This window comes from Polypterus senegalus, chromosome 1 (assembly GCF_016835505.1).
Source record: "Polypterus senegalus isolate Bchr_013 chromosome 1, ASM1683550v1, whole genome shotgun sequence".
Lineage (NCBI taxonomy): Eukaryota > Metazoa > Chordata > Cladistia > Polypteriformes > Polypteridae > Polypterus > Polypterus senegalus.
In genome coordinates, this window is record NC_053154.1 from 46,041,070 (window position 1) to 46,068,192 (window position 27,123).

General features: G+C 36.9%; 1 protein-coding gene across 4 annotated transcripts in view; it reads left to right on the top strand.

Moving 5' to 3' along the window:
• nadsyn1 (NAD synthetase 1) overlaps nt 1-27,123 on the top strand; it is a 76,373-nt gene that overhangs the window by 7,049 nt on the left and 42,201 nt on the right. For 2 of the 4 annotated variants that reach the window (XR_005633045.1, XM_039748628.1), the window contains exons 2-10: nt 2,944-3,004; nt 7,964-8,080; nt 9,665-9,718; nt 13,031-13,120; nt 13,499-13,550; nt 17,079-17,167; nt 20,302-20,419; nt 24,527-24,658; nt 25,994-26,068. Coding sequence is in view for 3 of the 4 variants with exons in the window: in XM_039748628.1 (XP_039604562.1) it covers nt 2,944-3,004; nt 7,964-8,080; nt 9,665-9,718; nt 13,031-13,120; nt 13,499-13,550; nt 17,079-17,167; nt 20,302-20,419; nt 24,527-24,658; nt 25,994-26,068 (788 nt within the window). In the remaining variant the exon portion in view is untranslated. Of the gene's footprint in view, nt 1-2,943; nt 3,005-7,963; nt 8,081-9,664; nt 9,719-13,030; nt 13,131-13,498; nt 13,551-17,078; nt 17,168-20,301; nt 20,420-24,526; nt 24,659-25,993; nt 26,069-27,123 lie in introns of those variants that run through there. The other 2 variants (XM_039748646.1, XM_039748636.1) reach the window with 2 other exon arrangements.

A 27,123-nucleotide genomic window follows, 5' to 3' on the forward strand; every position in this document is an offset into this window, starting at 1 on the left:
GTGGCTGATGGGCAGTGTTTAGCCGCGACACCAGAAACTAATATCATCAGGGCCGGCTTAAGGGTGTATGGCGCCTCTAGGCCAAATCAACTAATGGTGCCCCCCTGAGAAATTTACCTCATTAAAATAATTTTACCAAAATATTACAGTGGAACCAAATCCTTGGCAGTGTTGCCAGTTATTCAGTGTCTCGTTCCTTCTCTTGATGTGTATTTATTTTTACATTACATATTAATTGAGTGGTGAGGCGGGTGGGCCATGAAGGTGTTAGCCTGACTCATGAGAGCATGTTCACACTCTTCATTCTCCATGCAATATACTGACATTCAATCAAAGAGCACAGGGTGAGCCTTCTTGCGCCTATGCCTAGAGATGACCAACAGTGGATATTTCATAAAATCAGATGAATAGTATTTATTGAAGGCCTTATATAATTCTTACGTTTATTTTTGAAATTAAAATGGAGTAATATAATGTTCTAAACTCTTCCAAATTCAGGATAGCCTGTGCCTGTACTAGCATAATTGTGTGTTCATGAGGCAGTAGGGCTAATTACTGTGCCATAGTGTCACCCCACAAAACCCAAATGACATTTATATCTCTGAGCCTGTCGGATCTTTAATCTTCAAATATCATTGTAATGCTTGCTACAGCACAGATATAAAATAAGTGAAGTATAGCAGAAATTGAAGCTGTCAGTGCAAGTAGAGAGGAAGTCATGAGTTACTTTGTTCAGATATTACTGTTTACATAAAGGTGAAGGTAGGAATGTAATTTGAGTGGAAACTGGTTGTAAATAAACAGAAGGCTAATATCTGGCATGAGCTTGCTCGTCGAATTACATCTTATCTTTCAAGTTGCTCAAGGCAAAATCTTGTTATACAGCACAATAGTGTTTTCCTTTTTCTGATTAAGTAATATTATGAAATGTATGCACATATGCCTAATATTTCCAGTTCAACAGCCTTTAGTGTTCAATTGTTTTCCCACTTTTAATTTCAACTTCGTGTACTGATCATAAGAGAAACTTGCAGATACAGTATCTCCAGATTCCTTAAATGATTGAGTTTTTGAGAACACTGAAGAATGAAGGAGTTTATCATTTAGCTTTCCTCTTGCACACAAGACACTGGAGAGATACAGCGTGCTTTAGAAAAGTAGACACACTAATTCCAGTGCTTTGAAGAATGTAAAGCCACGGGTTTGTCATTACCTACTTATTGACTCTTATGTCATGTGCACACAAAATACCCTTCCTCATGTTTGTGTTTTTTCTCCTCTTTTAGGCTCATCCACTTCACCCAAACCAAAACACAAATGTGTTTCCAGATGCACTTCGCACCAGTTGTGCCAGTTTAGTGTTTTCTGTCAAACGGCTCCACAGTGATGCATTTTAAAAATGTGATGTGCTGAAGAGGCACTGCACTGATTAAAGCACTTTATGTGAAACGTGGCCAAAGAGCACAACTGTTCCGTGGCTTATATTTATTTTTGTTGTAGTGTTGGTTTTGTCATTTTTGTTGTAGTATTTTCCATGTGTTTTGTTTTATTGTATTTCTCTTAATATAGTTATGATTCATTTAGTATTTACTTGCTTTGCTCGCCAACCTTCACGGCTCTGCCGCTTGTGTAAGGGGAAGTGGATGTACAATTTAAACATGTTATTTTCATAGAAATTGATACATATGGATAATAAAACTAACTATTTTACATTACAGCGAGCCAGTAACCATAGTAAAAAACAGTAAAACGTAATAAATTGAAAGAATATTGGGTTAGTGGTATTTGTAGCGTCATACGTTTTTGTTCTGTTTGGCTTTGAAATTAACACGCAAATACTTTTTAAACTTACTAAAAACAATATTTGGAATTAACTTTTCAGAGCCCACTCATACGACTGAAGACAAAATCAAACCTGCTTGATTGTGTTGGAGTAAGTTTTAGATTAGTTGAAGTGAGTCACTAGGTACTGTATGTTAGACTGTTTGACTGAACTTAACAGAAGAGCACTTTTGACCGCATTTGACTCATTAAGAGTAAATGAAGAGTATAACTGAAACTCAATGGAAAATTAGTGTAATGTGAAATAGGCTTTAGAAGTATTTATAACATGCACAGACCTTAAAATAAATGGAGGGGTTGTCTGCCTGAACACAGTACTGCATGGTCTTTTTGAATGCTGAATTCAATGCCCATAAAAACTTGCCCGACATAAAGAGGCTCAAGTGGTGGATGTTGGACAGACGGAACAGGAGAGGCAAGATGGATGTTGTGAACAGATGGACTAGCTTGTCTAGAAGGATGTGTTTTGAGCATGTAGTAAGAAATGACTCTACCAGAAAGAAGAAAGATAAAAAGTAGTCAGAAAAACAAGCTTAGGGCTGACCCAGGAAGTTAAAATAAATCTGTCACCACAACACCAAACACAAAATAAAAAATTGTTATTTGAAAAACATTTTCAAACCTGTCTTCCTCAATAATTTGAAGCAATCATTTTAATTTTATCAATAAACTTGGATGCCACCAGTTGTACTCTTAATCAGGTAATTGTGACATCACATGCAGCACTGCTGTTGAATATGTGACCAGCAAAAAAACAACGAATCAAAATGGCACTGTGATGATGTCACCAACAAAATGATAAAACAATGTGAGTTAATAATTTAAAATGAAACCTGATTCACAAAAATCATACTTAAGGACAACAGACTGCAATTCATAACAGTGACACACTGTGTTTGCTTGTGTTATTCCTGCCTGCATGAATATTAGTGACAAGAGAAGAAAAGCACATACAGTATGCAGCAATTTCCTGGACAGACCAGTGGGGACTGCCAGTTATTGTTATGAATGAATTAAAAGAAAAAACATCATAAAAATACACACAAAAGATAATAAACAGCAATAAAGATATTGTGCCTTTTTCTCTTTGTCAATTTGCAGGCATTGAAATAGCCAAATCCAAGGGTGCAACATACAGACTTGGACCAGAATTAGAAATTTGGTAAGTAATTTGTTAGTGTGGGCTTAACATCTGGTAGATCCTCCATTTAAATGGCCACCGTGTACCACCTGTTCATCTTTAATGCCGTACCTTCATGATGCCAGGGCTTTACTAGCATCACGTGCCTTAATGAAAAGTCAAAATCAACACGGGCATTCCTTAGCTGTGTCATGTTTCAAAACTTGTTAAATGTACTCTTCATTTTGGTTTTACTTAATTTTGTTTACATTTTTGTACTTGTATTATAACTGTATGAGAGATCACTTTGGCTTTCAGTATGCTTCTCCACATTCTTTGTAATGCTGCACAAGACACACAAGACTGTTTCACAAAAAAGAAGCAGACAGATTCTGGTACCCAGTCACCTTTTGTGTTCTGTTTGGAGTTTTTAATGCCAATTTAGTGACATTCTTTGAGAAATGTCATTTTTGGTACCTGCTTTCTCCATATACAGTATGTGCTCTATAGTGATATGCAAAAGTATTCAATCCCCTTGAAAGTAATCATGATTTTCTGCATGACAAAAGATTTGTACGCATATTTATCCATTGAGTATTTCTAATGTGAACTCTTATGCTGTAGCGACACATTTCCTAAATCAAAATAAACCATTTTCTGTAGATATTTAACTAAGGAAGAAAAACTCAGAAGTTAGTGTTTACATGAGCATTCAAGCCCTACCAATGTATACTTTGTCAAGAACCCTTTTGCTGCAATATAGCTTTAATTCTTTTGGGTAAGTATGGCTCAGTTTTGCACATTTTTCAGGAGTGATTCTTCCCCATTCTTCTTGGCAGAATTTATAGAGAACCTCTAAGTTGGTGGGATGCCACCTCTTTTCAAATAGTGCCACAGATTCTCAGTGGGATTAAGATCAGGTCTTTGACGTAACCATTCCTAAACATTCACCTTTCTGTTGCTGAGCCATTCCAGTGTCGCTTTGGCCTTATGCTTAAGGTCTTTTCTTTGTCTGTGCATGGCTTCTTTTGGTTCTTGTGTTTCTCAGTGCCCACACTGATCTTATAAATTCAGAGGAACAAAGCACTCTCTGTCCCCCTTGTAATGGAACTGCTTTAGTTCTTTTCTTTCTGTTCAGCATCAGGACCAGTTAGAGTGTGTCCTAGCGCCATTTCATTTTTTTTAGCTTTAAATCTGTATTAAAAGCAGAGGGCTCAGTGGTACAGTATAACTTTTGATGTTGCTCAGAATATTTTTTTTCTCTTTCCTTTCATATCTCTCGGATGTTTGAAACTTGACTACCAAGAGCAAAGTCCACACAAATACAGGGAGAAAGTACTAACAGTAATATTACCACATTTTGCAGTTTGTGAAAAACAGCTAAAACACAGGTATCATTTGCAATGCACAAATTATATGGAATACATGCAAGCAATGGTTGTAAAAATAACAGTCATCAAATTATAAATGAGAAGACTAAACACAATGATTTTTTATATAAACATTACATGTGAGGGCCTCCCTTAGCCTATATCATTGAATATTTAAAGTATATTTTTGAACTTTGAAAGCCAAGCCTAATTTTGGACATGTGTAGGCTGAAGCCTGCTTATTGAATTTGCAGTCAAGCTGCCTAGGGTATCGCTTATCTGTGGACAGCCCAGTGAAAGGTCCTGGTTTGGGAGTCATTTTGGAAGCCTTTTGCCATTGTTGTCATGTTTGTGTCACCTACTGTACTTATTATACCAGGGAGCCATAGGTCCATGATTTGTACCTAGGATCCCAAACGTTGGTGAATGAGACAGCTATGAATTTAGATTCATCCAAATATTGGTCTTCGATTTAGATTTTAATTTACTGCCATCCTGGACTACACCAGATATCTCAGTTAATAGATTAGATTGTGACACTGAAGCTGTTTGTGAAATATTTAAAGTTTTTTTTTTTTCTAAAATGTTAATTTAACACATATACAAAATGTGTAATCCAGAGATGCTGGAACTAGATGGCAACACATTGCCCTAGGTACATTTTAGTCAACTTTAAATTATATAAATGTAAGCAATATATAGAGCTTGATTTTATTCTATCTGTGGCTGAATTTTACTCCTTTTCTGAGATACAGGTTGACAGGTCCCTTTCCAGCTCTTCCCAAGGATCACTGAGGGGTAGATTCTTTGAAATATTTTTATATATTGTTGAAATTTTGGCTCTAGACTAAATAGTATAGCCTAAGAAATAGATATTGTTATGAGAAGTGGAACATTGCATAGGTTTCTTTTAACACAATTTCTTATTTTCTAAAATTATATATTTATTCATAGGATGCAAACAAGCTGTCTATGTAAAGATCTCAAAGTGTCTAAGTCCCTGGCGTTTTCCTTAGGTTAATCATTTAGTAGGTTTGAGAAGCTGAAAATGTGATTCACGTGTAGGAGAAAGAGGAAGAGCTTTTCTATCTTGAAATGTGTCCTGCCTTGGTTCCATATCATTCTCGGACAAAAGTATCACAGTTGCTAAAGTGGCTAACATTGTACTGAGGTGTCAGATATCCCTGGCGTGTTTAATGTAAGAGTGACTAAGGGCCTGTTTATACTCTGACACAAACAACTACAAACATGGTCACATGCAGAGAATGTGCACCCTGGACTGTTTGAAGTACAAACATCCACTGTGCAACACTGCAAGATTGCATAATGACCCCATATATATATATATTTTTGCCTTTACATATCAATTTTGAAGAGATATCCATTTCTACCAGTAAAAAAAATTAATCTTTGCCCAGGGTCTTTCTCACATTGAATTTGTGCATGCTATGACTGCTGATGGAATTTACAGTATGTCACGAGCACCCTCGCTCGTGGTGACGCGGATGTGCCAAGTGTAAATTGGCCTTAATGTGCTTGATTTCCCTAATCCTAAGCAAAAATAAACTGATTTTTATTGCAGCAAAGATTTACATTTCATCAGCTAAATATAGTGTAATGGTTAGTGGTGTACAACTGGGTGTGTGTCTTTTTGTTTAACACTTTTAATAGCATGCACTGTAACAATGCACTTTGCACAGAAACAAAACTACAGTCAAACACAATATAAAAACACAAACCAATCAATAAAGAGGAAAAAATATTTAATATAAATATAAAATCTGTGGGCATTTTTATTTTTGTTGTGCTGTGTATTATGCAGATACATCACATTCCCAGAAGCCTGGATCTTGCCTTGTAATGGGGGGACACCATCAGGACAACGGATGCATGCAGTTTTGTGCAATACAGGATAGACATTGGGGCATAAAATGGCCTGGTGTAGGGTATGCTCTTTCTAATAAGAGATGTAGCACCGGACCATCATTAGTAGGGAGTGTTACACCATGTAATTATTTAGATTATGGCAAAAGTGAGAGGACCGTGAAGGACTTGAAGCTTAATGGCGGAAATTCTTTATTTTGGTAGATGGCAAGAGATGAACCCATTAGGTTATTCAAGGCCGTGTGATGAAATTCCAGCAGATTGGTAGTAATGGTAGTAATGTCACCTGCCAATAACGTACACGTAATTTGACCTTTTCACTAGAAGCTGGGAGATTACAAGCCTTTAACTGAAGGGTCACATGGGGTCACTTGAAGGATTTTTAGCACTAGGAAAAATACTAGAAGAACATCCTCTGGGATTCCTAACACTGATCCTTAAACTGGGAGTAGTCTCCGGAAGCTACCCAGACATGGTTTCTGGCTGGGGCCTAGAAGCTTATTCCAGGTTTAACCTTGTTGAGATATTGGCAAGTGCTCAGTTTGGCTAGAGGTAGGGGAGAGGAGAGGAAGTGGAAGATGTTAACAGAAAGAACCCTAATTAATGCTCAATTACAATAGGCAAGTGGAGTAGCCTCTCTGTCATATTATTGAGGGCAGTAATCCAGATTTGGATGGATCAGAGAGACTATATGGTTTTGTTTATTTCTATTGTACTTATACCGGTTGTCTCCTATAGCCGAGTTCCTTTGATTTTTTATTAATTGTGTTCTAATACAACTCTTTTAGTTTGATGATTTTGGCATTCTTGACATTATTTGAGATTGGTGACAGCTTTATAACCACTCTGTGTTGATCACAAACTCAACTCAAGCCATGTCGCTGTTGACGAGTTTCCTCATTTTCTGTGTGTGTTTGTGTGTCTGAGCAGGTTTTCCTCCATGTAATCTGTTTTTTCCTCCAAAACCTCAAAGATGTGCAGTTAGTTGAACTGATTACTGTGAAAGTTTACATGTATGTATGTGTTTATCCTGTATGGATTATAATACTGTCCTGGTTTGCTTCTATCTGTTGCACCTTATACAGCTGGCTTTAAGAAGAATCAGTGGATGGATGGATTTTTGGATTCTGGCATGCCCTAGTTATATGTCCTAGCAATACTTCTTTATTTTCCTTAAAAGTAAGCACTCGGGCCATACGTATACAGCAACATTGAATGGTGTATCATTAACTTTAAAAATGAATTGTACATCAGTGGAAGAAGAAGTTGGAAGAAAAGAGAAGTTATTAATCATTATGGTAGGGCCTCATTGGACACCCAATGGAAGACATTTCATCTGACACCTTAATATAAAGAGGAGAGATGTTAATTCCAGTTAGTGTCAGTACTTGTCCTCACAATTGGTGGATAATGGAATGTTTTCTCCATAAGACACTGTGTTACAATGTGCTTAACACATTACTGGTCCTTTAATCTGAAAACGCATTGAACAACAGCATACTGAAAATAATTGTGCTTTTGGGAAACTGAAGAGTTTGACTGTTCTATTTTTTTATGACTTTGATTTGCTTAGAAAGGTCCTCTTTATATGCACTAATCTGATTGTAGTAGTTCAGTATTCAGATTAAAATGACATGTAATTTGGAATCCCGCTTGCTACTTTGCTTAGGAATTAGTAGTTTGAATAGTTATTGACATTTGTGTTCATCCTTTACTTAATATATTTTTTTTTTCTTCACCTTTTAAGTGGCTATGGCTGCTCCGATCACTTCTATGAGTCTGACACTCAGCTTCACTGCTTCCAGGTTCTGGAGGAGCTGCTTACATCTCCTGTCACCCAAGATATTATCTGTGATGTTGGAATGTGAGTTGAGTTTCTGAAATGGGAAGGAAAGCTGTTTATAAACTAGTTGGTTGGGTTCACATATTAAATGTTTTGACTTATAACAGTATTCTGCGTTCCCTATTAATTTTCTGTTCCTATATTTCTGTTCGAAGTCTGTAGAGAGCTAGAGTACCAAGTATAAGGCAGGATCCATTCTAGGATGGGAAACAAACCCTTGCACATACCCACACTCACTCCTTGAGGGCAACTTAAAGGTAATACTTAATTAATCCATCTGTCCATTTATTTATTGAGCCCTGCAAGTTTAGAACTACGAGAAGAAGGAGCCAGGATTTTTACGCTCCTGCATATGCCTGCACTCGCTTATCAAGTAACCTAACATACACATTTGTTGGGTGTTAGAGACAGCATTGATTATTCTGTGAAAAAACCCTGCAGAGCACACACAATGACCAGGTAGAATTCTGATCCAGTTCCCTGATGGTGTAGCTGATGACTGCACCCCATACCACTCCCATCCTCTGGTAACCTAATGTTCCTATATTTAAAATGTGGGAGAAAACTAATGAGTGCATTGGGAGAACACACAAACTCCACAGTGATAATATGTGTGCCAGAAATTGTAGTTTCTGGAATGATTAGGATTAATTACTAATCATTTTGTCACCATACTGCCCATTTTGGGTCTTAGGAATACTAACATAAAGACCTTCAAAGTGTATGGTGTGTAGGTATTCAGGAAGAAGCTTTAACAACAACAACATTTATTTATATAGCACATTCTCATACACAAAGCTGTAGCTCAAAGTGCTTTACAGGATGAAGGAAGAGGAAAAAAATATAAAAATAAAATTAGGCAATACTAATTAACATAGAATAAAAGTAAGGTCTGATGGCCAGGGAGGACAGAAAAAACAAAAAAAAAAAAAACCAAAATCTGCAGGAGTTCCAAGGCCATGAGACCGTCCAGCCCTCACTAGGCATTCTAGGCATAACATAAATATAACATTTAAAATATACATTTTTTGATACTTTGAGACGTTGTATTGTTTTACATGCATTTTTATTTGAAGTGTTGATTTAGAAAATGGTTATAGTGTATTTTATATGCCTTTGATACTATAAATTAATAAACATTAATATTTAAAAAATATTTAAGGCTATCTATAACTTTCAGATTTTTTTCATCTGTATTTAACCAAATACGTGTCTATAAACATGACACTAACTAATTGTAAAGCATTTCAAGGCTTTGAGTGAAATTTGAAGCTCTGAATATCAATTATTATAGCATTTTATATTTACCTTAAATTTATGTCTAGTTTTTGATAGGCTATGAAACTAATTGGAGGAAATCTAGTTCAGAAACTGGGTGATTCTTTTAATAAAATTATAATAGAAATATATAAGATGAATACGGTAACAGTGCAACTAATTTGGTAATTTTTCATCCGTCAATTCAGTTTCTTATAACTGTACTGTCATTATCACACAGTCTGAATTTCTGAGCATTTGTTTCCAAATATAAGCAGAGAATAATAAATAGACTTCTTTTCTATTCATTTTAATGTGTTTTTCTTTTCTTGTTTTGTTTACCCATAGGCCTGTGATGCATAGAAATGTCCGCTACAATTGCAGAGTGCTGTTTTTAAACAAGTAAGCATGGAATATACATAGACAAGGATGTGCTCAAGTACCATTCTTAAAGACAGTTAGCTGTAATGAGGGACATGACAGTGCCTATAGTGGCAGCATCACGTGCAAAACAGAAACCAGCTCTTGACATTTGCAGACCCCATTCGCACACATGCTCTAACACAGGGTAATATTTAGTACTGACGTTTAACCTGATACACACATCTTGTGGATATGAGAGAAAAATTGCAGTACCAATGCTTGTGAGTCTGTCACGTGCATCATACCAGCCACTGAAACCAGCCTCTCTGGTGGCACTGATGTCCCTAGCATACTCAAGTGACCTCTTGCTATGGTTATGATACATGTTAACTCTCTTATTGACTGCAACTTTGTAAAAGCAAAATGTGCCTCTGAGAACCAGTTTTATGCAATAGTAAAATAATGGCCACAATGTACCGTGTATCATCATGGACACATACAACCATATTGCCTGAGAGTCCCCATGACCACACAGTAGCAGTTAGCTTTTTGGGAATGCTGTATAGCTATGTAATTTTGTACCTGTAGTACTACCAAATTTGTCTGGCAGCATTAATCTGTGTAGTGGTATTGTTGTTTTGATATACAGTGGGTACGGAAAGTATTCAGACCCCCTTCAATTTTTCACTCTTTGTTATATTGCAGCCATTTGCTAAAATCATTAAAAAATTTTTTTTCCTCATTAATGTACACACAGCACCCCATATTGACAGACAAAAAAAATATTTTTTGAAATTGTTGCAGATTTATTAAAAAAGAAAAACTGAAATATCACATGGTCCTAAGTATTCGGACCCTTTGCTCAGTATTTAGTAGAAGCACCCTTTTGAGCTAATACAGCCATGAGTCTTCTTGGGAAAGATGCAACAAGTTTTTCACACCTGGATTTGGGGATCCTCTGCCATTCCTCCTTGCAGATCCTCTCCAGTTCTGTCAGGTTGGATGGTAAACGTTGGTGGACAGCCATTTTTAGGTCTCTCCAGAGATGCTCAATTGGGTTTAAGTCAGGGCTCTGGCTGGGCCATTCAAGAACAGTCACAGAGTTGTTGTGAAGCCACTCCTTCATTATTTTAGCTGTGTGCTTAGGGTCATTGTCTTGTTGGAAGGTAAACCTTCGGCCCAGTCTGAGGTCCTTAGCACTCTGGAGAAGGTTTTTGTCCAGGATATCCCTGTACTTGGCCACATTAATCTTTCCCTCGATTGCAACCAGTCGTCCTGTCTCTGCAGCTGAAAAACACCCCCACAGCATGATTCTGCCACCGCCATGCTTCACTTTGGGGACTGTATTGGACAAGTGATGAGCAGTGCCTGGTTGTCTCCACACACTGAGAAGAGGCAAGACACATGACAGCCCGCATGGAGTTTGCTAAAAGACACCTGAAGGACTCTGAGATGGTGAGAAATAAGATTCTCTGGTCTGATGAGACCAAGATAGAACTTTTTGGCCTTAATTCTTAGCGGTATGTGTGGAGACAACCAGGCACTGCTCATCGCTTGTCAATACAGTCCCCACAGTGAAGCATGGCGTGGCAGCATCATGCTGTGGGGGTGTTTTTCAGCTGCAGAGACAGGACGACTGGTTGCAATCGAGGGAAAGATTAAAGTACAGGGATATCCTGGACAAAAACCTTCTCCAGAGTGCTAAGGACCTCAGACTGGGCCGAAGGTTTACCTTCCAACAAGACAATGACCCTAAGCACACAGCTAAAATAATGGAGTGGCTTCACAACAACTCTGTGACTGTTCTTGAATGGCCCAGCCAGAGCCCTGACTTAAACCCAATTGAGCATATCTGGAGAGACCAACAAATGGCTGTCCACCAACGTTTACCATCCAACCTGACAGAACTGGAGAGGATCTGCAAGGAGGAATGGCAGAGGATCCCCAAATCCAGGTGTGAAAAACTTGTTGCATCTTTCCCAAGAAGACTCATGGCTGTATTAGCTCAAAAGGGTGCATCTACTAAATACTGAGCAAAGGGTCTGAATACTTAGGACCATGTGATATTTCAGTTTTTCTTTTTTAATAAATCTGCCACAATTTCAAAAATTCTTTTTTTGTCTGTCAATATGGGGTGCTGTGTGTACATTAATGAGGTTACAAATTAATTTAAATGATTTTAGCAAATGGCTGCAATATAACAAAGAGTGAAAAATTGAAGGGGGTCTGAATACTTTCCCTACCTACTGTACCTCTTGGCTGTTAGAGCCATCGGTTTTAAGTATGAGCACACGTACTGTGGCTAGTTGATGTTTTAGTTATTTGTCTTCTCAGTAAAACATTGCTCTGTGCGGCTAGTGGCAGTGCTCCTTAAGGAATGTGATAGCTTGACGCAAGGTAATTGATTAACTGCGGAAAACCTTTCTCGTCACCCATGTTGATTGCTAACTTGTCTTGCTATATGATTGTATGCATCTTCTGTGTGATTGTCTTTGACCACTGCAGCCAACAATTCAAGTGGTATGCTTGTTTTGTATGTGGTAGTACATTGTAGGTGTGAGGCTTTGGAATTTCACCACAGTATTAAACAATATGTATCAGACTTTGTCAATTTTGCTCGAAATGCTTGGCATGCTCCATTTTTACTGAAGATGTCTTATTCTCTTTTTAGATAGTAGTAGGGTGTTGTACCGTGTTAGCCATTATGGATGCAATGAGATGTCAAGCAAAATGACACCGTTTATTGCCTAACTGAATTGATTACAATGAGCAAGCTTTTGAGACAGCTGAGGCCCCTTCTTCAGGCAGTTTGCACAGTAGCCATGAATGCTTGCACATTGTAATCGGTTCAGTTCGCCAATAAAGTTTGTCATTTTGCTTGGCTTCTCCTTAATCACTTTTTACATGTAAAAGTTCTGACATGTAGTTCAAGTACTACCTTCCTTTTTCAACACTATTTAAAGTAAGCATATCAAACATTAATACAGTGATTAAACATTGTGATTTCTCAAAGCAAATTTAAGATAATCATATAACCCATATGATAATTCAACTTCTAGTCTAAATAAATTAATAAATTGATTGAACAACAGTAAATCGTTTCCATCTCCACTTTTACACAGACATTGAATGGACATGATATTCATATCTAGGACATGGGATACTTGAGGCAACGGTGCTAACCTCCTCACCTTCATGCCACCCGGAGTGTCTTGATATTCACCTTAAATAGAATATGGTCCTAAGTGACATGCCTTTGTAGTGTAGTGGCATTCTTGGAGAATAATTTCAGACAGAGCACACATTTTTAAATCCTTTTTTTCCTTATGATTATTTTTTGTTATCTTGCAGAAAAATTTTGCTTATTAGACCAAAAATGATGTTGGCAAACAATGGCAACTACAGAGAGCTACGCTGGTTCACCCCCTGGAACAAGCCAAGGTGTGAGAAGGTGGGGCTGAAGGGTCTGAATTGTTTGTAAAAGATGTTACAAAAACAAATTAATAAAATACTGAATTTCCCACAAACAAAACTTATGTGTATAAAATGGAAGGTTTTAGACCTCTTTATTTCTTCTTGTATCAATATAGTTTTTGATTTTATGATTAAAGTTAAATAGCCAAAACAGACAAATACTTATTTTAAACCAGGATGGTATATGCACCCGATTTTAACACTAAAGCAATTTTTGATGATAAACCCTAAATCTCTTCATTTTTTATGCCCATATTTTAGTGCTTACTGCTTTCACATTTCTAGTAGCTGTTGATTGGTATTTGTGGAAAAAATAATTAGAGCTCACAATTTTTCCCCTTATAGGCATGTGGAAGACTATTTCCTTCCCAGGATGATTCAGCAAGTGACTGGTCAGGTATGTAAATAAAATATTTTTGCCAAAAAGGAAGCCAAATGCTATTTTGTCACTTTCAGGTGGTTCTCACACTTCAGTAGGATGCCTGTGCTTTGGTTGGCTACACTAGCCAAGGGGGCAAGGGAATCATGCCTTTTTAAATGTTTGCTTAGAGTAAACCATCTGGAATATCAAAATATTCACTTATTCAGAAAGCATAGTAGCTCTAGAAGTGTATATAATAGTATTGTAATATAATGTTGCATTTCTCCTTTATGATTATGGTTTCTTTTTAAATATTTAAACATTAAAAATATTTGTAAAGCTCCAGTTACTTTGGTGTGAACAGTTTACTGAGATTTCATGACTCTAGTGTAAATGTCACCTCCTTCTAAATGGCTGTGGTTTTCTGGAGTGACTCTTAACACAGACAGTGCACTGGGCCAAATATGTCAGGTTCTCATCGCATTGCACCTGTGATTTCTAAGAAAAGGTTCTCCCCATTCCACTTCTGGTCAGTGTATTGCCATCATTATTAATGAAAAGAGCATGATGAACAGCAGGTGCTTACTTTTTACAAAAACAAAAAGACAACACATTTAAAAGGAATTGGGAAAACAAATTCTGACTCTTGGTTTGCATTCAGATTTTAAGCATGCCTTATCCTGTGTGTCTTGGTTTTTATGTTATAGTTGGTAAATCTGTGTTCAAATTATTTAAAAAAAAAAAAAAAAGTTATTTCATCTTGAAATGCATTTATTAAATAGTACTTTCAAAACTCCTGAAATAAAAGAACTCATGAACTTGTGTCAGACTGAAGTATGTATTTGGTGGTGAATTATGCAGCAGATGAGACAACATGACTTTTTCATATCAGGACCAGTTAGGAAGCTTTAAATTTTAAAAGGCCGACTCACGTCACTACAGTTTGCTATGATTAGTGACTAGTGCTTATCTGATAAGTCTTTGATCAGATACAGTAAGAAAAATCATTAAAAATGCTAACTATGTTTTGCGATCACTATTTTTTTTTTTAAGGATTTTCCTATATTATTACATATACATATTTTGGCCACAATATAGTCAACTGAATCTTGGCATGTCCTTTTATTTAGATACTGAAGATTTGCATATTTATGTAAGCATTAGGAAAACAATGTGTACTTGAATGCTGGGTGAAAAAGTGTAACTTTACATGAAAATAGGGATTTTTCATTTGTGTACTGATGTACATTTGTCACACATATTAAGATTAAAAAATGGAAATTTTTAAAATTGGCTTTGTGGTTGCACTGCTTTAGTAATTATTTTTTCCCAAAAATGTGAAATATTCCTACATATTTTAATTATATATACATCTCTCATAACCTATATGTTAAGCATTTGGATCATTGTGGAATCCTTTTACAAGCCAATATCTGTAAAGTCCTGTATGTTTTGTTTCTGTTAATGCAGAAGCACATAAAACAGTAAGGTCTTTTTAAAACTTTTTGATAAACAAATGTCATTGAGAAGAATGTAAGAATGATACTGTGTGGAGGGCACTGACACCCCAGCAAAAAAACTTGACAGTAAAGATTTCACTTATTGTGTGAGAGAAGTCTGGTTGCATTGAACCTGACTAGCAGGTAATCTGAATTGATGACCATAAATTGCCTTTTATGGATATCTTCTAATCTTCTTACTTAACACTAGAATTACCAAAGCTTACGAGAAAACTCGTAAATCCGGCCCACTTTAAATCCACTCTCACATCTCCATTCAGCGTCTTTTGTCTTGTAAATGTGTCGATAATCCCAAGCAGCAAGAAGCCTGCTATACCCATATCCCCCCACCGCCGGAGAAACTGCAAAAACCTCTCCCAAAAGAAGCCGTGTTTATCAGTGAGTCAGGTACCTATGCAAAAAAAATATATTGTTATTCGGAACACGTGCATTTCATGTATGTTCCGTGTCCACAAAGATCTGTGTAAGTGTAGGATGACAGAAATGTTGAACACATACCTAAAAGACAAACTTTTTCCATGTTTTAGTACTAACGACAAAATATAAACATGAAGTGTATAATGTGTGAAGATTGAAGTCCAAATATCAAATAAGCACTTTCGCAAAAGACACAAGTATAATAGAACAAATGCACTTTTTTTTTCAAGACTATAACCGAAGAAAAAAAAAAATCAGGTTAGCGTTGCTTGTTGTCCTGACTTCTCGGGTAGTGTACTGGTTAGGGCTGCTGACTCCAATTCAGAAAGTTCTGGGTTCGAGTCTTAATGTCTCCCAAAATAAACGTTTTCAGTAGTGAGGTGTTCTTATTGTTACTATTATACAATAAAAGCATACATTTGATTTGAGTCTGTAACAGACGGTGTAAATGTACTTGTAAAGGTTAGCGTTTTTTTTTTTATTCAGTTTTAATTTTTTCAGTCGCGCTCATGCTCGCCCCGATCTGACACTGCTGTTTTCAAATAAAGACGCGCTATAACAGAGGTGAACTCAGATCGTAGAAAGAGAACAGAAGCTCTCCCCACAAGAAACGTCCACTCATATATAAGAACAACGCAGCTGCATCAGGCGTAAAGGAGGCACCGTTTGAATACAGGAAGAAGTCTGGCGTCATCCTGCCAATCACCTGTCCTTCAAAGAAACAGCATGGAGAAACTTCTTTGCGAAATGAACTGCAGCGGTGGGTGGGGGGATGGGATACCAGGTTGCTTGCTGCTTATTGACACATTTACAGGACAAAAGACGCTGATGGAGAGGTGAGAATGGATTTAAGGTGGGCCAGATTTACAAGTTTTCTCGTAGGCTCTGTGAATTACTGTGTTATTAGTCGTAGGAGTAGTGGTAGCATCCCCACATGTTCACCCAACATGCAACATATCACCACTGTTTTGTTGTCATGATAAATATGAATGTATTAAAATATGCAACTTCATTTTATTTAATGAAGAGCACACATCAGCTCAGCTCACAGCCTGATGCCCCACTTAACTTAAAACGTGGAAGCAGAGGTATGTTCCCAGTACTGAATGCTTATGGAAGAAATCTGAAATAAGCATCCAATTTGTCTCTGATTCATGCGCTTTACTTTATGAAAATCATGCCTGTACCATCAAATCATTGTTTTTAGTTGTTTTCTTAGTCTCATTGCTTATAATCTGTCCTCTTTTCCTGAGTAGTTTAACTCTGCTATCGATATACTGTAAAGGATACATATGGATGAATAAACAGAATAGAAATACTTTGCTGTATTTTTGTTGTGAAAGGAGGTTATGAGGTTCCCAACTGCACTGCCCATTTTGAGAAAATAATCAATGTGTTCAAAATAAATGTGCTTCTGCATTGTTTACAGATGTACTAGTTAAATTAATTGGGATCTCAATAGGCTTGGAATAAGAGTGAAAGGATCCTTTTGAACATTGCTGCAAAGCAGATATGATGAAGGCGATAAAATAATTTTATTCCATTGTGTGTTGTGCCTACACATGTAACTAAAATCTTTTTAAATATTGATTACTCTTTTAACTCTCTTTTAAAATGTGTTTTTCAGGAAACTGTGCCTTTCGGAGATGCTGTTCTTTCTACTAAGGACACATGTGTAGCCAGTGAAATGTGTGAAGAACTTTGGGCTCCAAATAGGTAAAAGAAAAGAAAGACAAAACACATAATGAGCAAGCCAGAAGGTGCTGTCCAAAGGCATCAAGAAACATTTACTTGTCTTTTCAAATTCTGTGGAATTGTATTGACCTTTTGTGACTTTCTTAATAATGGCGAGGGATCAGGGAAGACACTGAAAGTTCCAGTAAAGGTTTCCTGTTTCAAAGGGCACAGATTAACAAACATAAAAAGATCTGTAGCTGAAAATATACTGTAGTGATCTTGTGGATTCATTTTAAATGAATATTCTGAAGTCACACTGTAGAAGGATATGTTTATTACAGGATGTATGAGTTAAAAAAAAAAAAGTGTTTTGATGAGTCAGCCGACAACCCCATTTAATAACGTTCACAAAATGAGTTAAAGCAAATGAAAAGGCATACAAGAATGCAAAATATCATAATGCTGCCAAAGGGTAAGTAGAGAATGTCTAGAGATCAGGTTGGTTCCCTGGTTCAACATGAACGCAGACCTCTAGTAGTCATAATCCTTCTACATGGTCTGTCCAGAAGGAGATGGGAGATTGAGGTCAAGGCAGAAGTGATATGGCTCTTCCGGTACTGAAGCTGGTGGACTCTGTACAGAGAGTAAAAAAGCTTTAGTGATGGTGTATCCTCATGGTTTGGCTTGGTAGTAGTTATTAATTCCCGAAGATGAATAATAAAAAAAAAACAAACAAACAAACAAAACATATATATTAATTCAACAGATCTATTAGAGAGTGGCAAGTTAACTCTTTGTATTCTGCCACTCTCGCAAAAATATTCCAATCCTGATATAGGCATAGACAAGAAATAACAGCTAGGAGTAATTATTTGTCCTGTAGACGGTGGAAATTAAGAAACTTAAGGTAAACAACTTCTCACATGAACAAACCTTCTTCAGGTCTTAAGCAAGGCTGCCAGTGGTCCTTTGTTTTTTATATATATATATATATATATATATATATATATATATATACTGCTCAAAAGAATTACAGGAACACTTTTTAATCAGAGTATATCATAAAGTCAATGAATCTTATGGGATATTAATTTGGTCAGTTAAGTAGCAGAGGGGGTTGTTAATCAGTTTCAGCTGCTGTGGTGTTAATGAAATTAACAACAGATGCACTAGAGGGGCAACAATGAGATGACCCCCAAAACAGGAATGGTTTAACAGGTGGAGGCCACTGACATTTTTCCCTCCTCATCTTTTCTGACTGTTTCTTCACTAGTTTTGCATTTGGCTACAGTCAGTGTCACTACTGGTAGCATGAGGCGATACCTGGACCCTACAGAGGTTGCACAGATAGTCCAACTTCTCCAGGATGGCACATCAATACGTATCATTGCCAGAAGGTTTGCTGTGTCTCCCTGCACAGTCTCAAGGGCATGGAGGAGATTCTAGGAGACAAGCAGTTACTCTAGGAGAGCTGGAGAGGGCCATAGAAAGTCCATAACCCATCAGCAGGACCAGTATCTGCTCCTTTGGGCAAGGAGGAACAGGATGAGCACTGCCAGAGCCCTACAAAATGACCTCCAGCAGGCCATGTATAAACAATATAAAAATATAGGTAAATGGCACATTTCCCTCTTGAGGCAAATGTTTGTTTCTATTTGTCTATAAATTTCATAGAAAATCATTCTCTTCACAGTCAAATGGTGGCACAGTGGTAAATCCTTCTGCCTCAAAGCTTCAAAGTGCTTGATTTAAATCCTGGCTGTCTATGTGGAAATTGTGCATTCCCCTCTTAATTATGTAGCTGTTTTTCCAGGTACACTAGGTTGCCCTTTGCATTCCAAAACCATTTAAATTAGGTTAATTGGTAACTGTAAATTGGATAAGTGAGTGTGCCTACGCATGAAGGAGACATGTAATGAACTGACACCCCATATAGGTTTGCTTATTTCTTTCTGCCTAGTGCTGCTGGGACAGGCTGCAGCTTCCCAATACTGAAATTGAAGGAGTTTTGCTCAATTAAGGATGGATGTCTAGAGCTGTAATTAAAAGAAAACAAAAAATATGTTTATGGGTAAAAGCTTGGAGTTAAAGCAGCTATCAGACTAATGGCCCCCATTGATTTGGGTGTTGTCGCATATATTCCTTTTAAGCCTGCAAAAATTCTATAACTGAAACATAATTGAGCTTTATCTTATTGTATGCTATCAAAGTTATACCTGTTATTCTGTATGTAAAGATTTTTTACTTTCCATTAGAGTCTTTACACTTCTTCTAGTCCTCAGTAAACTTCTCAGAAACTCACAGTAGTGATTTATTTACATCTTCTACAAGGCAGTAGCCTCAGTTTTGTTTTCATTAAAAAAAAAGAGTTTGCATTTCCATGGTTGAAATGCTTCCATCACCTGAAAACCTTTTTCTTGCTCATTATTTTTTCTCCATATAATCAACTCCTCTTTGCAAAAGACATTTGTTCACTTTTCCCAACTATTACACAAAACTAAGTCAAACAGTTAAAGAAACATCACTTTCATGTGCAACAAAAAATAAACTATTAAACAGGACAAATCATGGACTATGTAGTAATGTCAACTTCAAGGGCTTAGAGCAGTATAGTTGCCATTCTTTATGCAAATACTTGTATAGCTTTGTTAATTTTGTAAATTGTGCAATATTTGTAAGATTATGAAAATGCTGAAATATTTGTATAATAAACAAATTCACAGTTTATGGCCAATATATAGTCAATCTGGTAAACAGCACCATCTACTGGTACAAAGAAAAGTAACAGATGGCCAATGATGACCTCTAGTGTTAACATTCTGCTTACACAGCAGTCTGTAGTTGTGTATTAGATTAGAAAACATCTTGTTGAACAAAGCGCAGTAGATGAAGCAATTTTCAGATATTACTTTCTTTACTATATTATGGATTTATTAGACAGAATGTTTTGCATCAGTTTTTGGTGTTCTCTAAAAATGTAGGCGATGCATGCAGCTAACTTAGCTTAAAACTTGAAGACACTGGTACACTCAATTCTGGATACTTGACTTTCAATGGTCCTTTTTATTTTTTTTTAATCAGTTTGATAGGTACTGGTTCATAATCATTCTAATCTCTGAGGTATCCATAGCCTTTTTAAGTTAATTTTGTGGTTATCGCTTTTTTTTTTTCAGTCCTCATATCAACATGGGCCTTGATGGAGTTGAGATATTCACCAATTCATCAGGGAGCCACCATGAGCTACGGAAGGCTTATGTGAGGGTGGACCTTGTTAAGTCAGCCACTGCCAAGGTAATGACAGTCTGAAGAATGTGAAGAATGAATTTATAGGATAAAATGTGCATGTATTAGACAGCAAAGAAAAAAAAATGTAGACGTGAGCATCAGTAGACCCAAATTATTCAATAACATTTCAGTAATTATTTACCACTCTGATGCTGATCTTTCTGATCAGAAAATAGGTCATTATTATAGCAATTGATGACAAGAATTCATAATTAATTGCAGAACTATGCTAGAGTTCCTCTAGTTTGCCTCTTTCTCTTGCACGATTTTGCACAAAAACTAATTAGCACATCATCATCTTATAACAGGCTTAAGTTTCGAGTTTGGTATTTTTCTGTCTAGCCGTTTTAGCTCTAGACACACACATACACAGAGACACACACCCACCATCAAGATATCAATGTTTTCAGTATTAAGGGACCCTAAAATGTCAAGATCCGTTGAAAAGCAGAAATCAAAATTTTTGATGACTCTAAAGCAGGGGTCTCCAACATGTTGCTTGCGAGCTACCGGTAGCTCACAACCCCTTTCCAAGTAACTTGCCAAAGGGTTAATGAATCCTACATAAATTTGAAAACTTGATTAGTCAAATTAGGGATGGGCGATCTTTCCAAAAAAATAATATCATGATCCTTTTAACAAAATCATGATCCACAATCTGAATTGCATCCATCTTTTCAATGTGGCATACACTTAAGAGAATATCTGGACTCAAACTCAACAAGACCTAAGTAACACTTTATTTTAAATATCAAACAAAGTTGAATTCAATTGTTCACTCCTTTGCTAGCTAAGCGGAGTTTAAGGACCACCCCCCTGAAGCTGGTGAGTGAGTGAGGAAGGCCCCGCCCCTCGGCCCGCTCAGATTTGTGCTAATAAATCGGTACAGCAAGCGAACTCTGATACATAGCGAAGTGAGAGAAGTCGAAAAATCAACTGGAATGTTCAAGCAAATTATAGAAAAGAACCCGATCTAAATCCATTAAGTAGTTCTCTTGTGAAAAGCCGACAGACAGACAGACATTGGATTTTCTATATTATATATGAGTAAACCTTCAAAATAATGTGCAGTTAAAGTCTCAACAGCATTCTCAGCATTTCTGAAGCTTAGGAGAGCCAGATAACTCTAAGAATCTTCACCAAGCAGCTCTGAAAATGTCTGCTTTGTTTGGGTCTCCATACCTCTGTGAGTCTGACATGAATGTCATGAAATCAAAGTTCAGAACAAGACTGACAGACAAACATTTAAATGACTCCATAAGAGTGAACCTAAGTGGCTCCAGTCCACCATACACCTCAGTGCCACTGATCTGACTAACTAAAAAACACATCACACATGCAACTGGACCTGTGAATAAAGTGACACAGTGACAGGTAACAAAATGACAAATGAATAAGTCATATCTGTGTATTTGTAATTGGATTGTTTGGTTTTGACAGCATTCATGTTTTAATTCAACAGTGTGAGATACACTAGAAAATGCATAGAGACATACAAAATGCACTTGCAGGTGAACTAAATATTTTTTGTGATGTTTTAATGCAAAATGTGAGTTGTGGACACCCAACATTTTGTAAATGTTCAGGCAAAACAAGCTTATTCAGTTTGTTTGGGTTGAAATAAGCTATGAGAATAAACGTTAGAAAACATGAGTAGCTCTCGGCCATTTTCATTTTGTAAAGGTAGCTCTCAGGGGGCAAAAAGGTTGGAGACCCCTGATCTAAAGCTTTCGCTCCTCCCCCATAGATGATTGGTTTTAGTGGGGGAGGGTGCAAAGCAATACACATTTAAGGGAAGCAGTAGGATTATGCATGTCATATATATTGGTGAGTCCTCCCAGGGAACACTATAGTTCTGATTCCCAAATTCATTATATAAGACAGATAGACAGCAGAGAAAGCGTATGGGTTGATTGCCCTACTGACTGACAATCCAGTTAACAATCCGGTCTTCAGTATTTCCACCAGAGACATTTTTCTAATTTGTCAGGATCTCCAGATGGTTTTGATTATTTTTGGACTATGTTGTGTATTTTTCATTGTCCTTTTTACTTTATTTTTTCTTATAATTTGCGATCTTTTAATAACATCATCCAGTTTTGGCATTGTATTTGTTACAGAGGATGCTTCCCCAATTGTAGGTGCTGAAGAGCAGGGGTTAGTTTGGTAACATGGTAGATACAATGCTACTTAAGAATAAAGGTCTGTAGTAAGTTCATGTCAGAACTTGACCTAAAATAATGAAAGTCTTTATGTGGTGCTGTTTGATAAAGGATTCCCAGTTCTCTTGATTTACAGTTCATTTATTTCTCCTAAACAAAATTTCATCCCATCAATTGAGACCCCACTGTATCTACCCTGGCCCTGAGATTTTGTTAACTGTTTGAAATATTTAACCTGTGCCATCTGGCAAAGTAAAACAATGATATGCTCAGTTTAATGAGAGTCGTTCTTATCTTGGTACTTGAAATGGGAAAGAGGGATGGGACAGGTGCCCTCCAAGGAAGCTTCCATTGTGTAGAAAACAAGAATGTGGACTTTCAACACCATTAAACCGAGAATCTATCATCCCTGTTTGCTACTTCTATTTAGTGACCCATGATTTTTTTTTCTTTTACCTGACACTACACTAGGAGAGGCTACACCATTTAAGCTGACATCACACCACACAATTTTTCGAACAAATTTAAATCATGGCGTCTCATTACATAATCTTAAGAAAATCACATTAAATTGATGACAACAGCAGCATATTCCCAGTTCAATCAGGTAATGTGACACTCCCCATGATTCAGTCATAATGTTCTTAACACCTCACTTCGTCTTGCTATGACAATGACACTGGTTTGATTTTCTTATAGAAAGTCTTAAAGCTGTAGGGATGGGATTTTGTGTAAATGAAAGTTAACAGCCCATGAATGCTCAACTGGAAATATAGCCTATGCAATGCTCACAAATAGAGAAGAACAATGATTCCTGCAAAGGAAGAATCAAAATGAGTGTTTATGCTAGTGTGAAAGAAGCTTGTCTTAAGTGTGAGGTCAGCACAGATGTTTCACGTGTGTTTTACCAGAGGAAAACATGGACTACGTTGAAGGCAGCAACTACCTACTTGTTCTTCAGGTTGTTACTTTTGATCAGTACTCCACATCGATTGGCTCCGACAGTGTGGCAACCTTGTGATACTTTTGTGGCACAATATAAGATTTGGACTATAATAAAAACTAATGAAGAAATGGTGCAATCAATCATTCCCTGTGATTCCAAATCATTTAATACGATTCACTCAGAGACTATGAGATTCAGCAACAGTAGTTGTTAAATTAATCACACTTTTCAGCTAGAAGTCATGTTGAATCCTGTAGTGTAACACTGGTCAGATAAAAAAATAATTGTCTTTGACTAGCTGTGATAGGAAAATGGTAGCAACTTATGCCATGTTTTCTTCAAACCAGCCTCTCTTTCCTGCCTCGTGACTTTTGATCTTCCCTTTTCACACCTATGGTTTTATCCCTGCTTTCTTTACTGTAGTGTTATGTACTAATATTTGCATATTCATTGTTGCACTCCTTTGATAATACTCTTATATTCTAATTTGTTTAGGAAAATCCTTGCGTTATTTTGAATGTGCTTTAAAGCATGGTTTGATTTATAGGAACTAGAAATCAATTTCTAGATTCTGGTAAGACATCCTAGGTCTGCCACCCTGTGATAAAGTAAATCCTGTTATTCGACACCTCTGACAGTCTGTAAGGTTCATAATTTCAGGATGTAGCATTTCCACACCAAACCATGAAATGTGTGGTACCATGGTCTAATCATACAAGCAACTGGGGAATATACATTTAGCACCTGGTTACATTCCAAAACATCTCATGTGATATCAAAAGTGGATTCGCTTCACAAATATTTGACCTACCTAACCAGACTCATTTTTGTTATTTAATTTGCCAAAAATGAGTCTGTTATTTCAACTGGACTTTAATGCAAACCAGAACTCCTGATTCTGTTCTGTAGTAGAATACATAGTATAACCCAAGGGTTGCCATATTCTAATTTTTTTTAATGTTATATTTACTTTTCTGCTTAAATTTGCTTGCCTTTTTAATGTAGAGTGGTGGGATCTATTTGCTGGCCAATCAGAAAGGCTGTGATGGTGATCGCTTATATTATGACGGCTGTGCACTAATAGCAATAAATGGAGACATTGTGGCCCAGGGAGCTCAGTTTTCCTTGGAAGATGTGGTGAGTTTATAAAATATATTTGTATTAAATACTTTAACTTCACCATGTTATGTATTACTAGCTGTATTACCATGTTGTATTTGGGAATTTTTTTAAGATGATGGGCCTAAGTTATACTGCTGTCAGTTAACGTATCACAGGTACTTTGTAACTAAGTACTGTGCTATTTTCTATATAACATTTGTATTTTTTTACTATAGTTAGCTGGAGCAAGTTAGTCTTGAAAATGCAACAAACAACTAAAAAATACATGCTATGGAACAGTTTCTGTTTTAGAAGTGCTTATTGTAGAAAAGATTTACATGGGTTTATATTCCTTCTTGAAGTACCAGGTTAATGGGTGCATGGAAAAGAAGGTAATGTCCTTATGTACAAAATGAACATGTTTAGGATCTCCATTCAGTCCTAGTGCATGCAAAGGTGCTGTTTATATCTCTCTACATAATGCTGTGAAATGTAGAAAAGATGTCTGGAAGCCTAGAAGATAAAGGATTAAGTTGTACAGAGGAAAGGATATCTATTTTATAAGCTGTCTTTAAATATTTAACATGGACTCAACCCTTCAGTTTCTTGCTGCAATGGGCATATTGTGTCTGTTAAGTATCCTGTTGTTTGTTTTTTCATGATAATGGTCAGTCTCATGTTGCAAAGGCCAGGAAGCCAAATTAATCCAGTTGCAATGTCCATAGAGTTTTCAAATTGTCATTTTTTCAGACAGAATTAAAGGAAGACAAGTTTAATTGTAGGTGGCACAGAAGTGTAGTAGTGAGCACTTCACAGATTCCGGGTACTGCTTTCAGATTTATAGCTGCTCTTTCTCTTTGTGGACTCTTCCCCATGGGTTTCCTTTTAAATAGTCTGGTTTCATTAAACATGCCAAAAACATGATTGTCAGGTTAATTTGCAAAATCTGAATTGTCTACATGTCATTGTGAGTGTAGTTGCGTGCACAAGTGGCACATGTGGTGGTCTTGCACAGTGTCTAAGGCTTTTTCATGCCTTGAACCTGGTGTGTTTTGTATTTAACTATTATTTACAGCTGAAGAATTTGGGTTAACCAGGTTAGATAATGTTATGGTATGTTGTGTTAGTAAATACATGGCACAAATTGAACATTTTGCATTTGACAACTGTGAGTTTATTTATGATTAAATTTACACATAATAATTAATCTATTCATCCATCCATTATCCAACCCGCTATATCCTAACTACAGGGTCACGGGGGTCTGCTGGAGCCAATCCCAGCCAACACAGGGCACAAGGCAGGAAACAAACCCTGAGCCGGGCGCCAGCCCACCACACATAATAATTCACTCTTTTGTTTTTTGATTAGGAAGTGTTGACGGCCACACTGGATTTGGAGGATGTACGTAGCTTTCGAGCAGAAAGCTCTTCGAGGAGCATTTTGGTAAAAGCTTTCTTTTGCATTATATCTTTATGGCAGCACTCCTGCAAAAAGGCAAAATAGAAAAAGCAGTACATTAGACCAGTAAGGCGGTAGTATGGTAGCACAGTGGTTTTTATTTCTGCTTCATGGGACCAGATGTCCTGGGTTTGAATATCACCTCTGGTGGTCATGCAAGTGGAGTTTGCACATTCTGGGTCTGCATCTGTGTTCTAGGTACAACAATTTTCCTTCTGAACCCCCAAAGACATGTATGTTACTTAATCTGCAAGTCTAAATTGGCTTGGTGTGAATGAGTGCAGGTGATTTTGTGAGTTGGCCATGTTAATCACTGGATGTTTCCAGTGCTGTGAAGCAGCTAGTAAATGGCTATGGCTGCTGGAAATTGGCCTTAACAGTATACTTGTTGACCCAGTTAGAGTACTTAGTTCACTTATTTCAGTATGTATTCAATTCCCAGACATTTTTCAGTTAATTGACACTGCAAAGCAACAAAATATTAAGTAAAGAGTCCCATCATTTTTGTTCATACCATTTTCATTTGTGTTATTATTTGAAATATTCTGTTGAATTAAAAATTTTAAGAAAAGTCTGATTTTTGCTAAATATGGAATACACAGTGATGGGTGTCAATTACTTTTGTCACTTTCAAGTTATTTCAGAGATAATTGTGGGTATTTCTTTTTTCGTGAAGGGGTACCAACAAATTTGTCCATGTCTGTAAATGTCATCCAGACATTTACATGTCTGTAAATGTAATCCATTTATCTGGTATACACTCACCTAAAGGATTATTAGGAACACCTGTTCAATTTCTCATTAATGCAATTATCCAATCAACCAATCACATGGCAGTTGCTTCAATGCATTTAGGGGTGTGGTCCTGGTCAAGACAATCTCCTGAACTCCAAACTGAATGTCAGAATGGGAAAGAAAGGTGATTTAAGCAATTTTGAGCGTGGCATGGTTGTTGGTGCCAGACGGGCCGGTCTGAGTATTTCACAATCTGCTCAGTTACTGGGATTTTCACGCACAACCATATCTAGGGTTTACAAAGA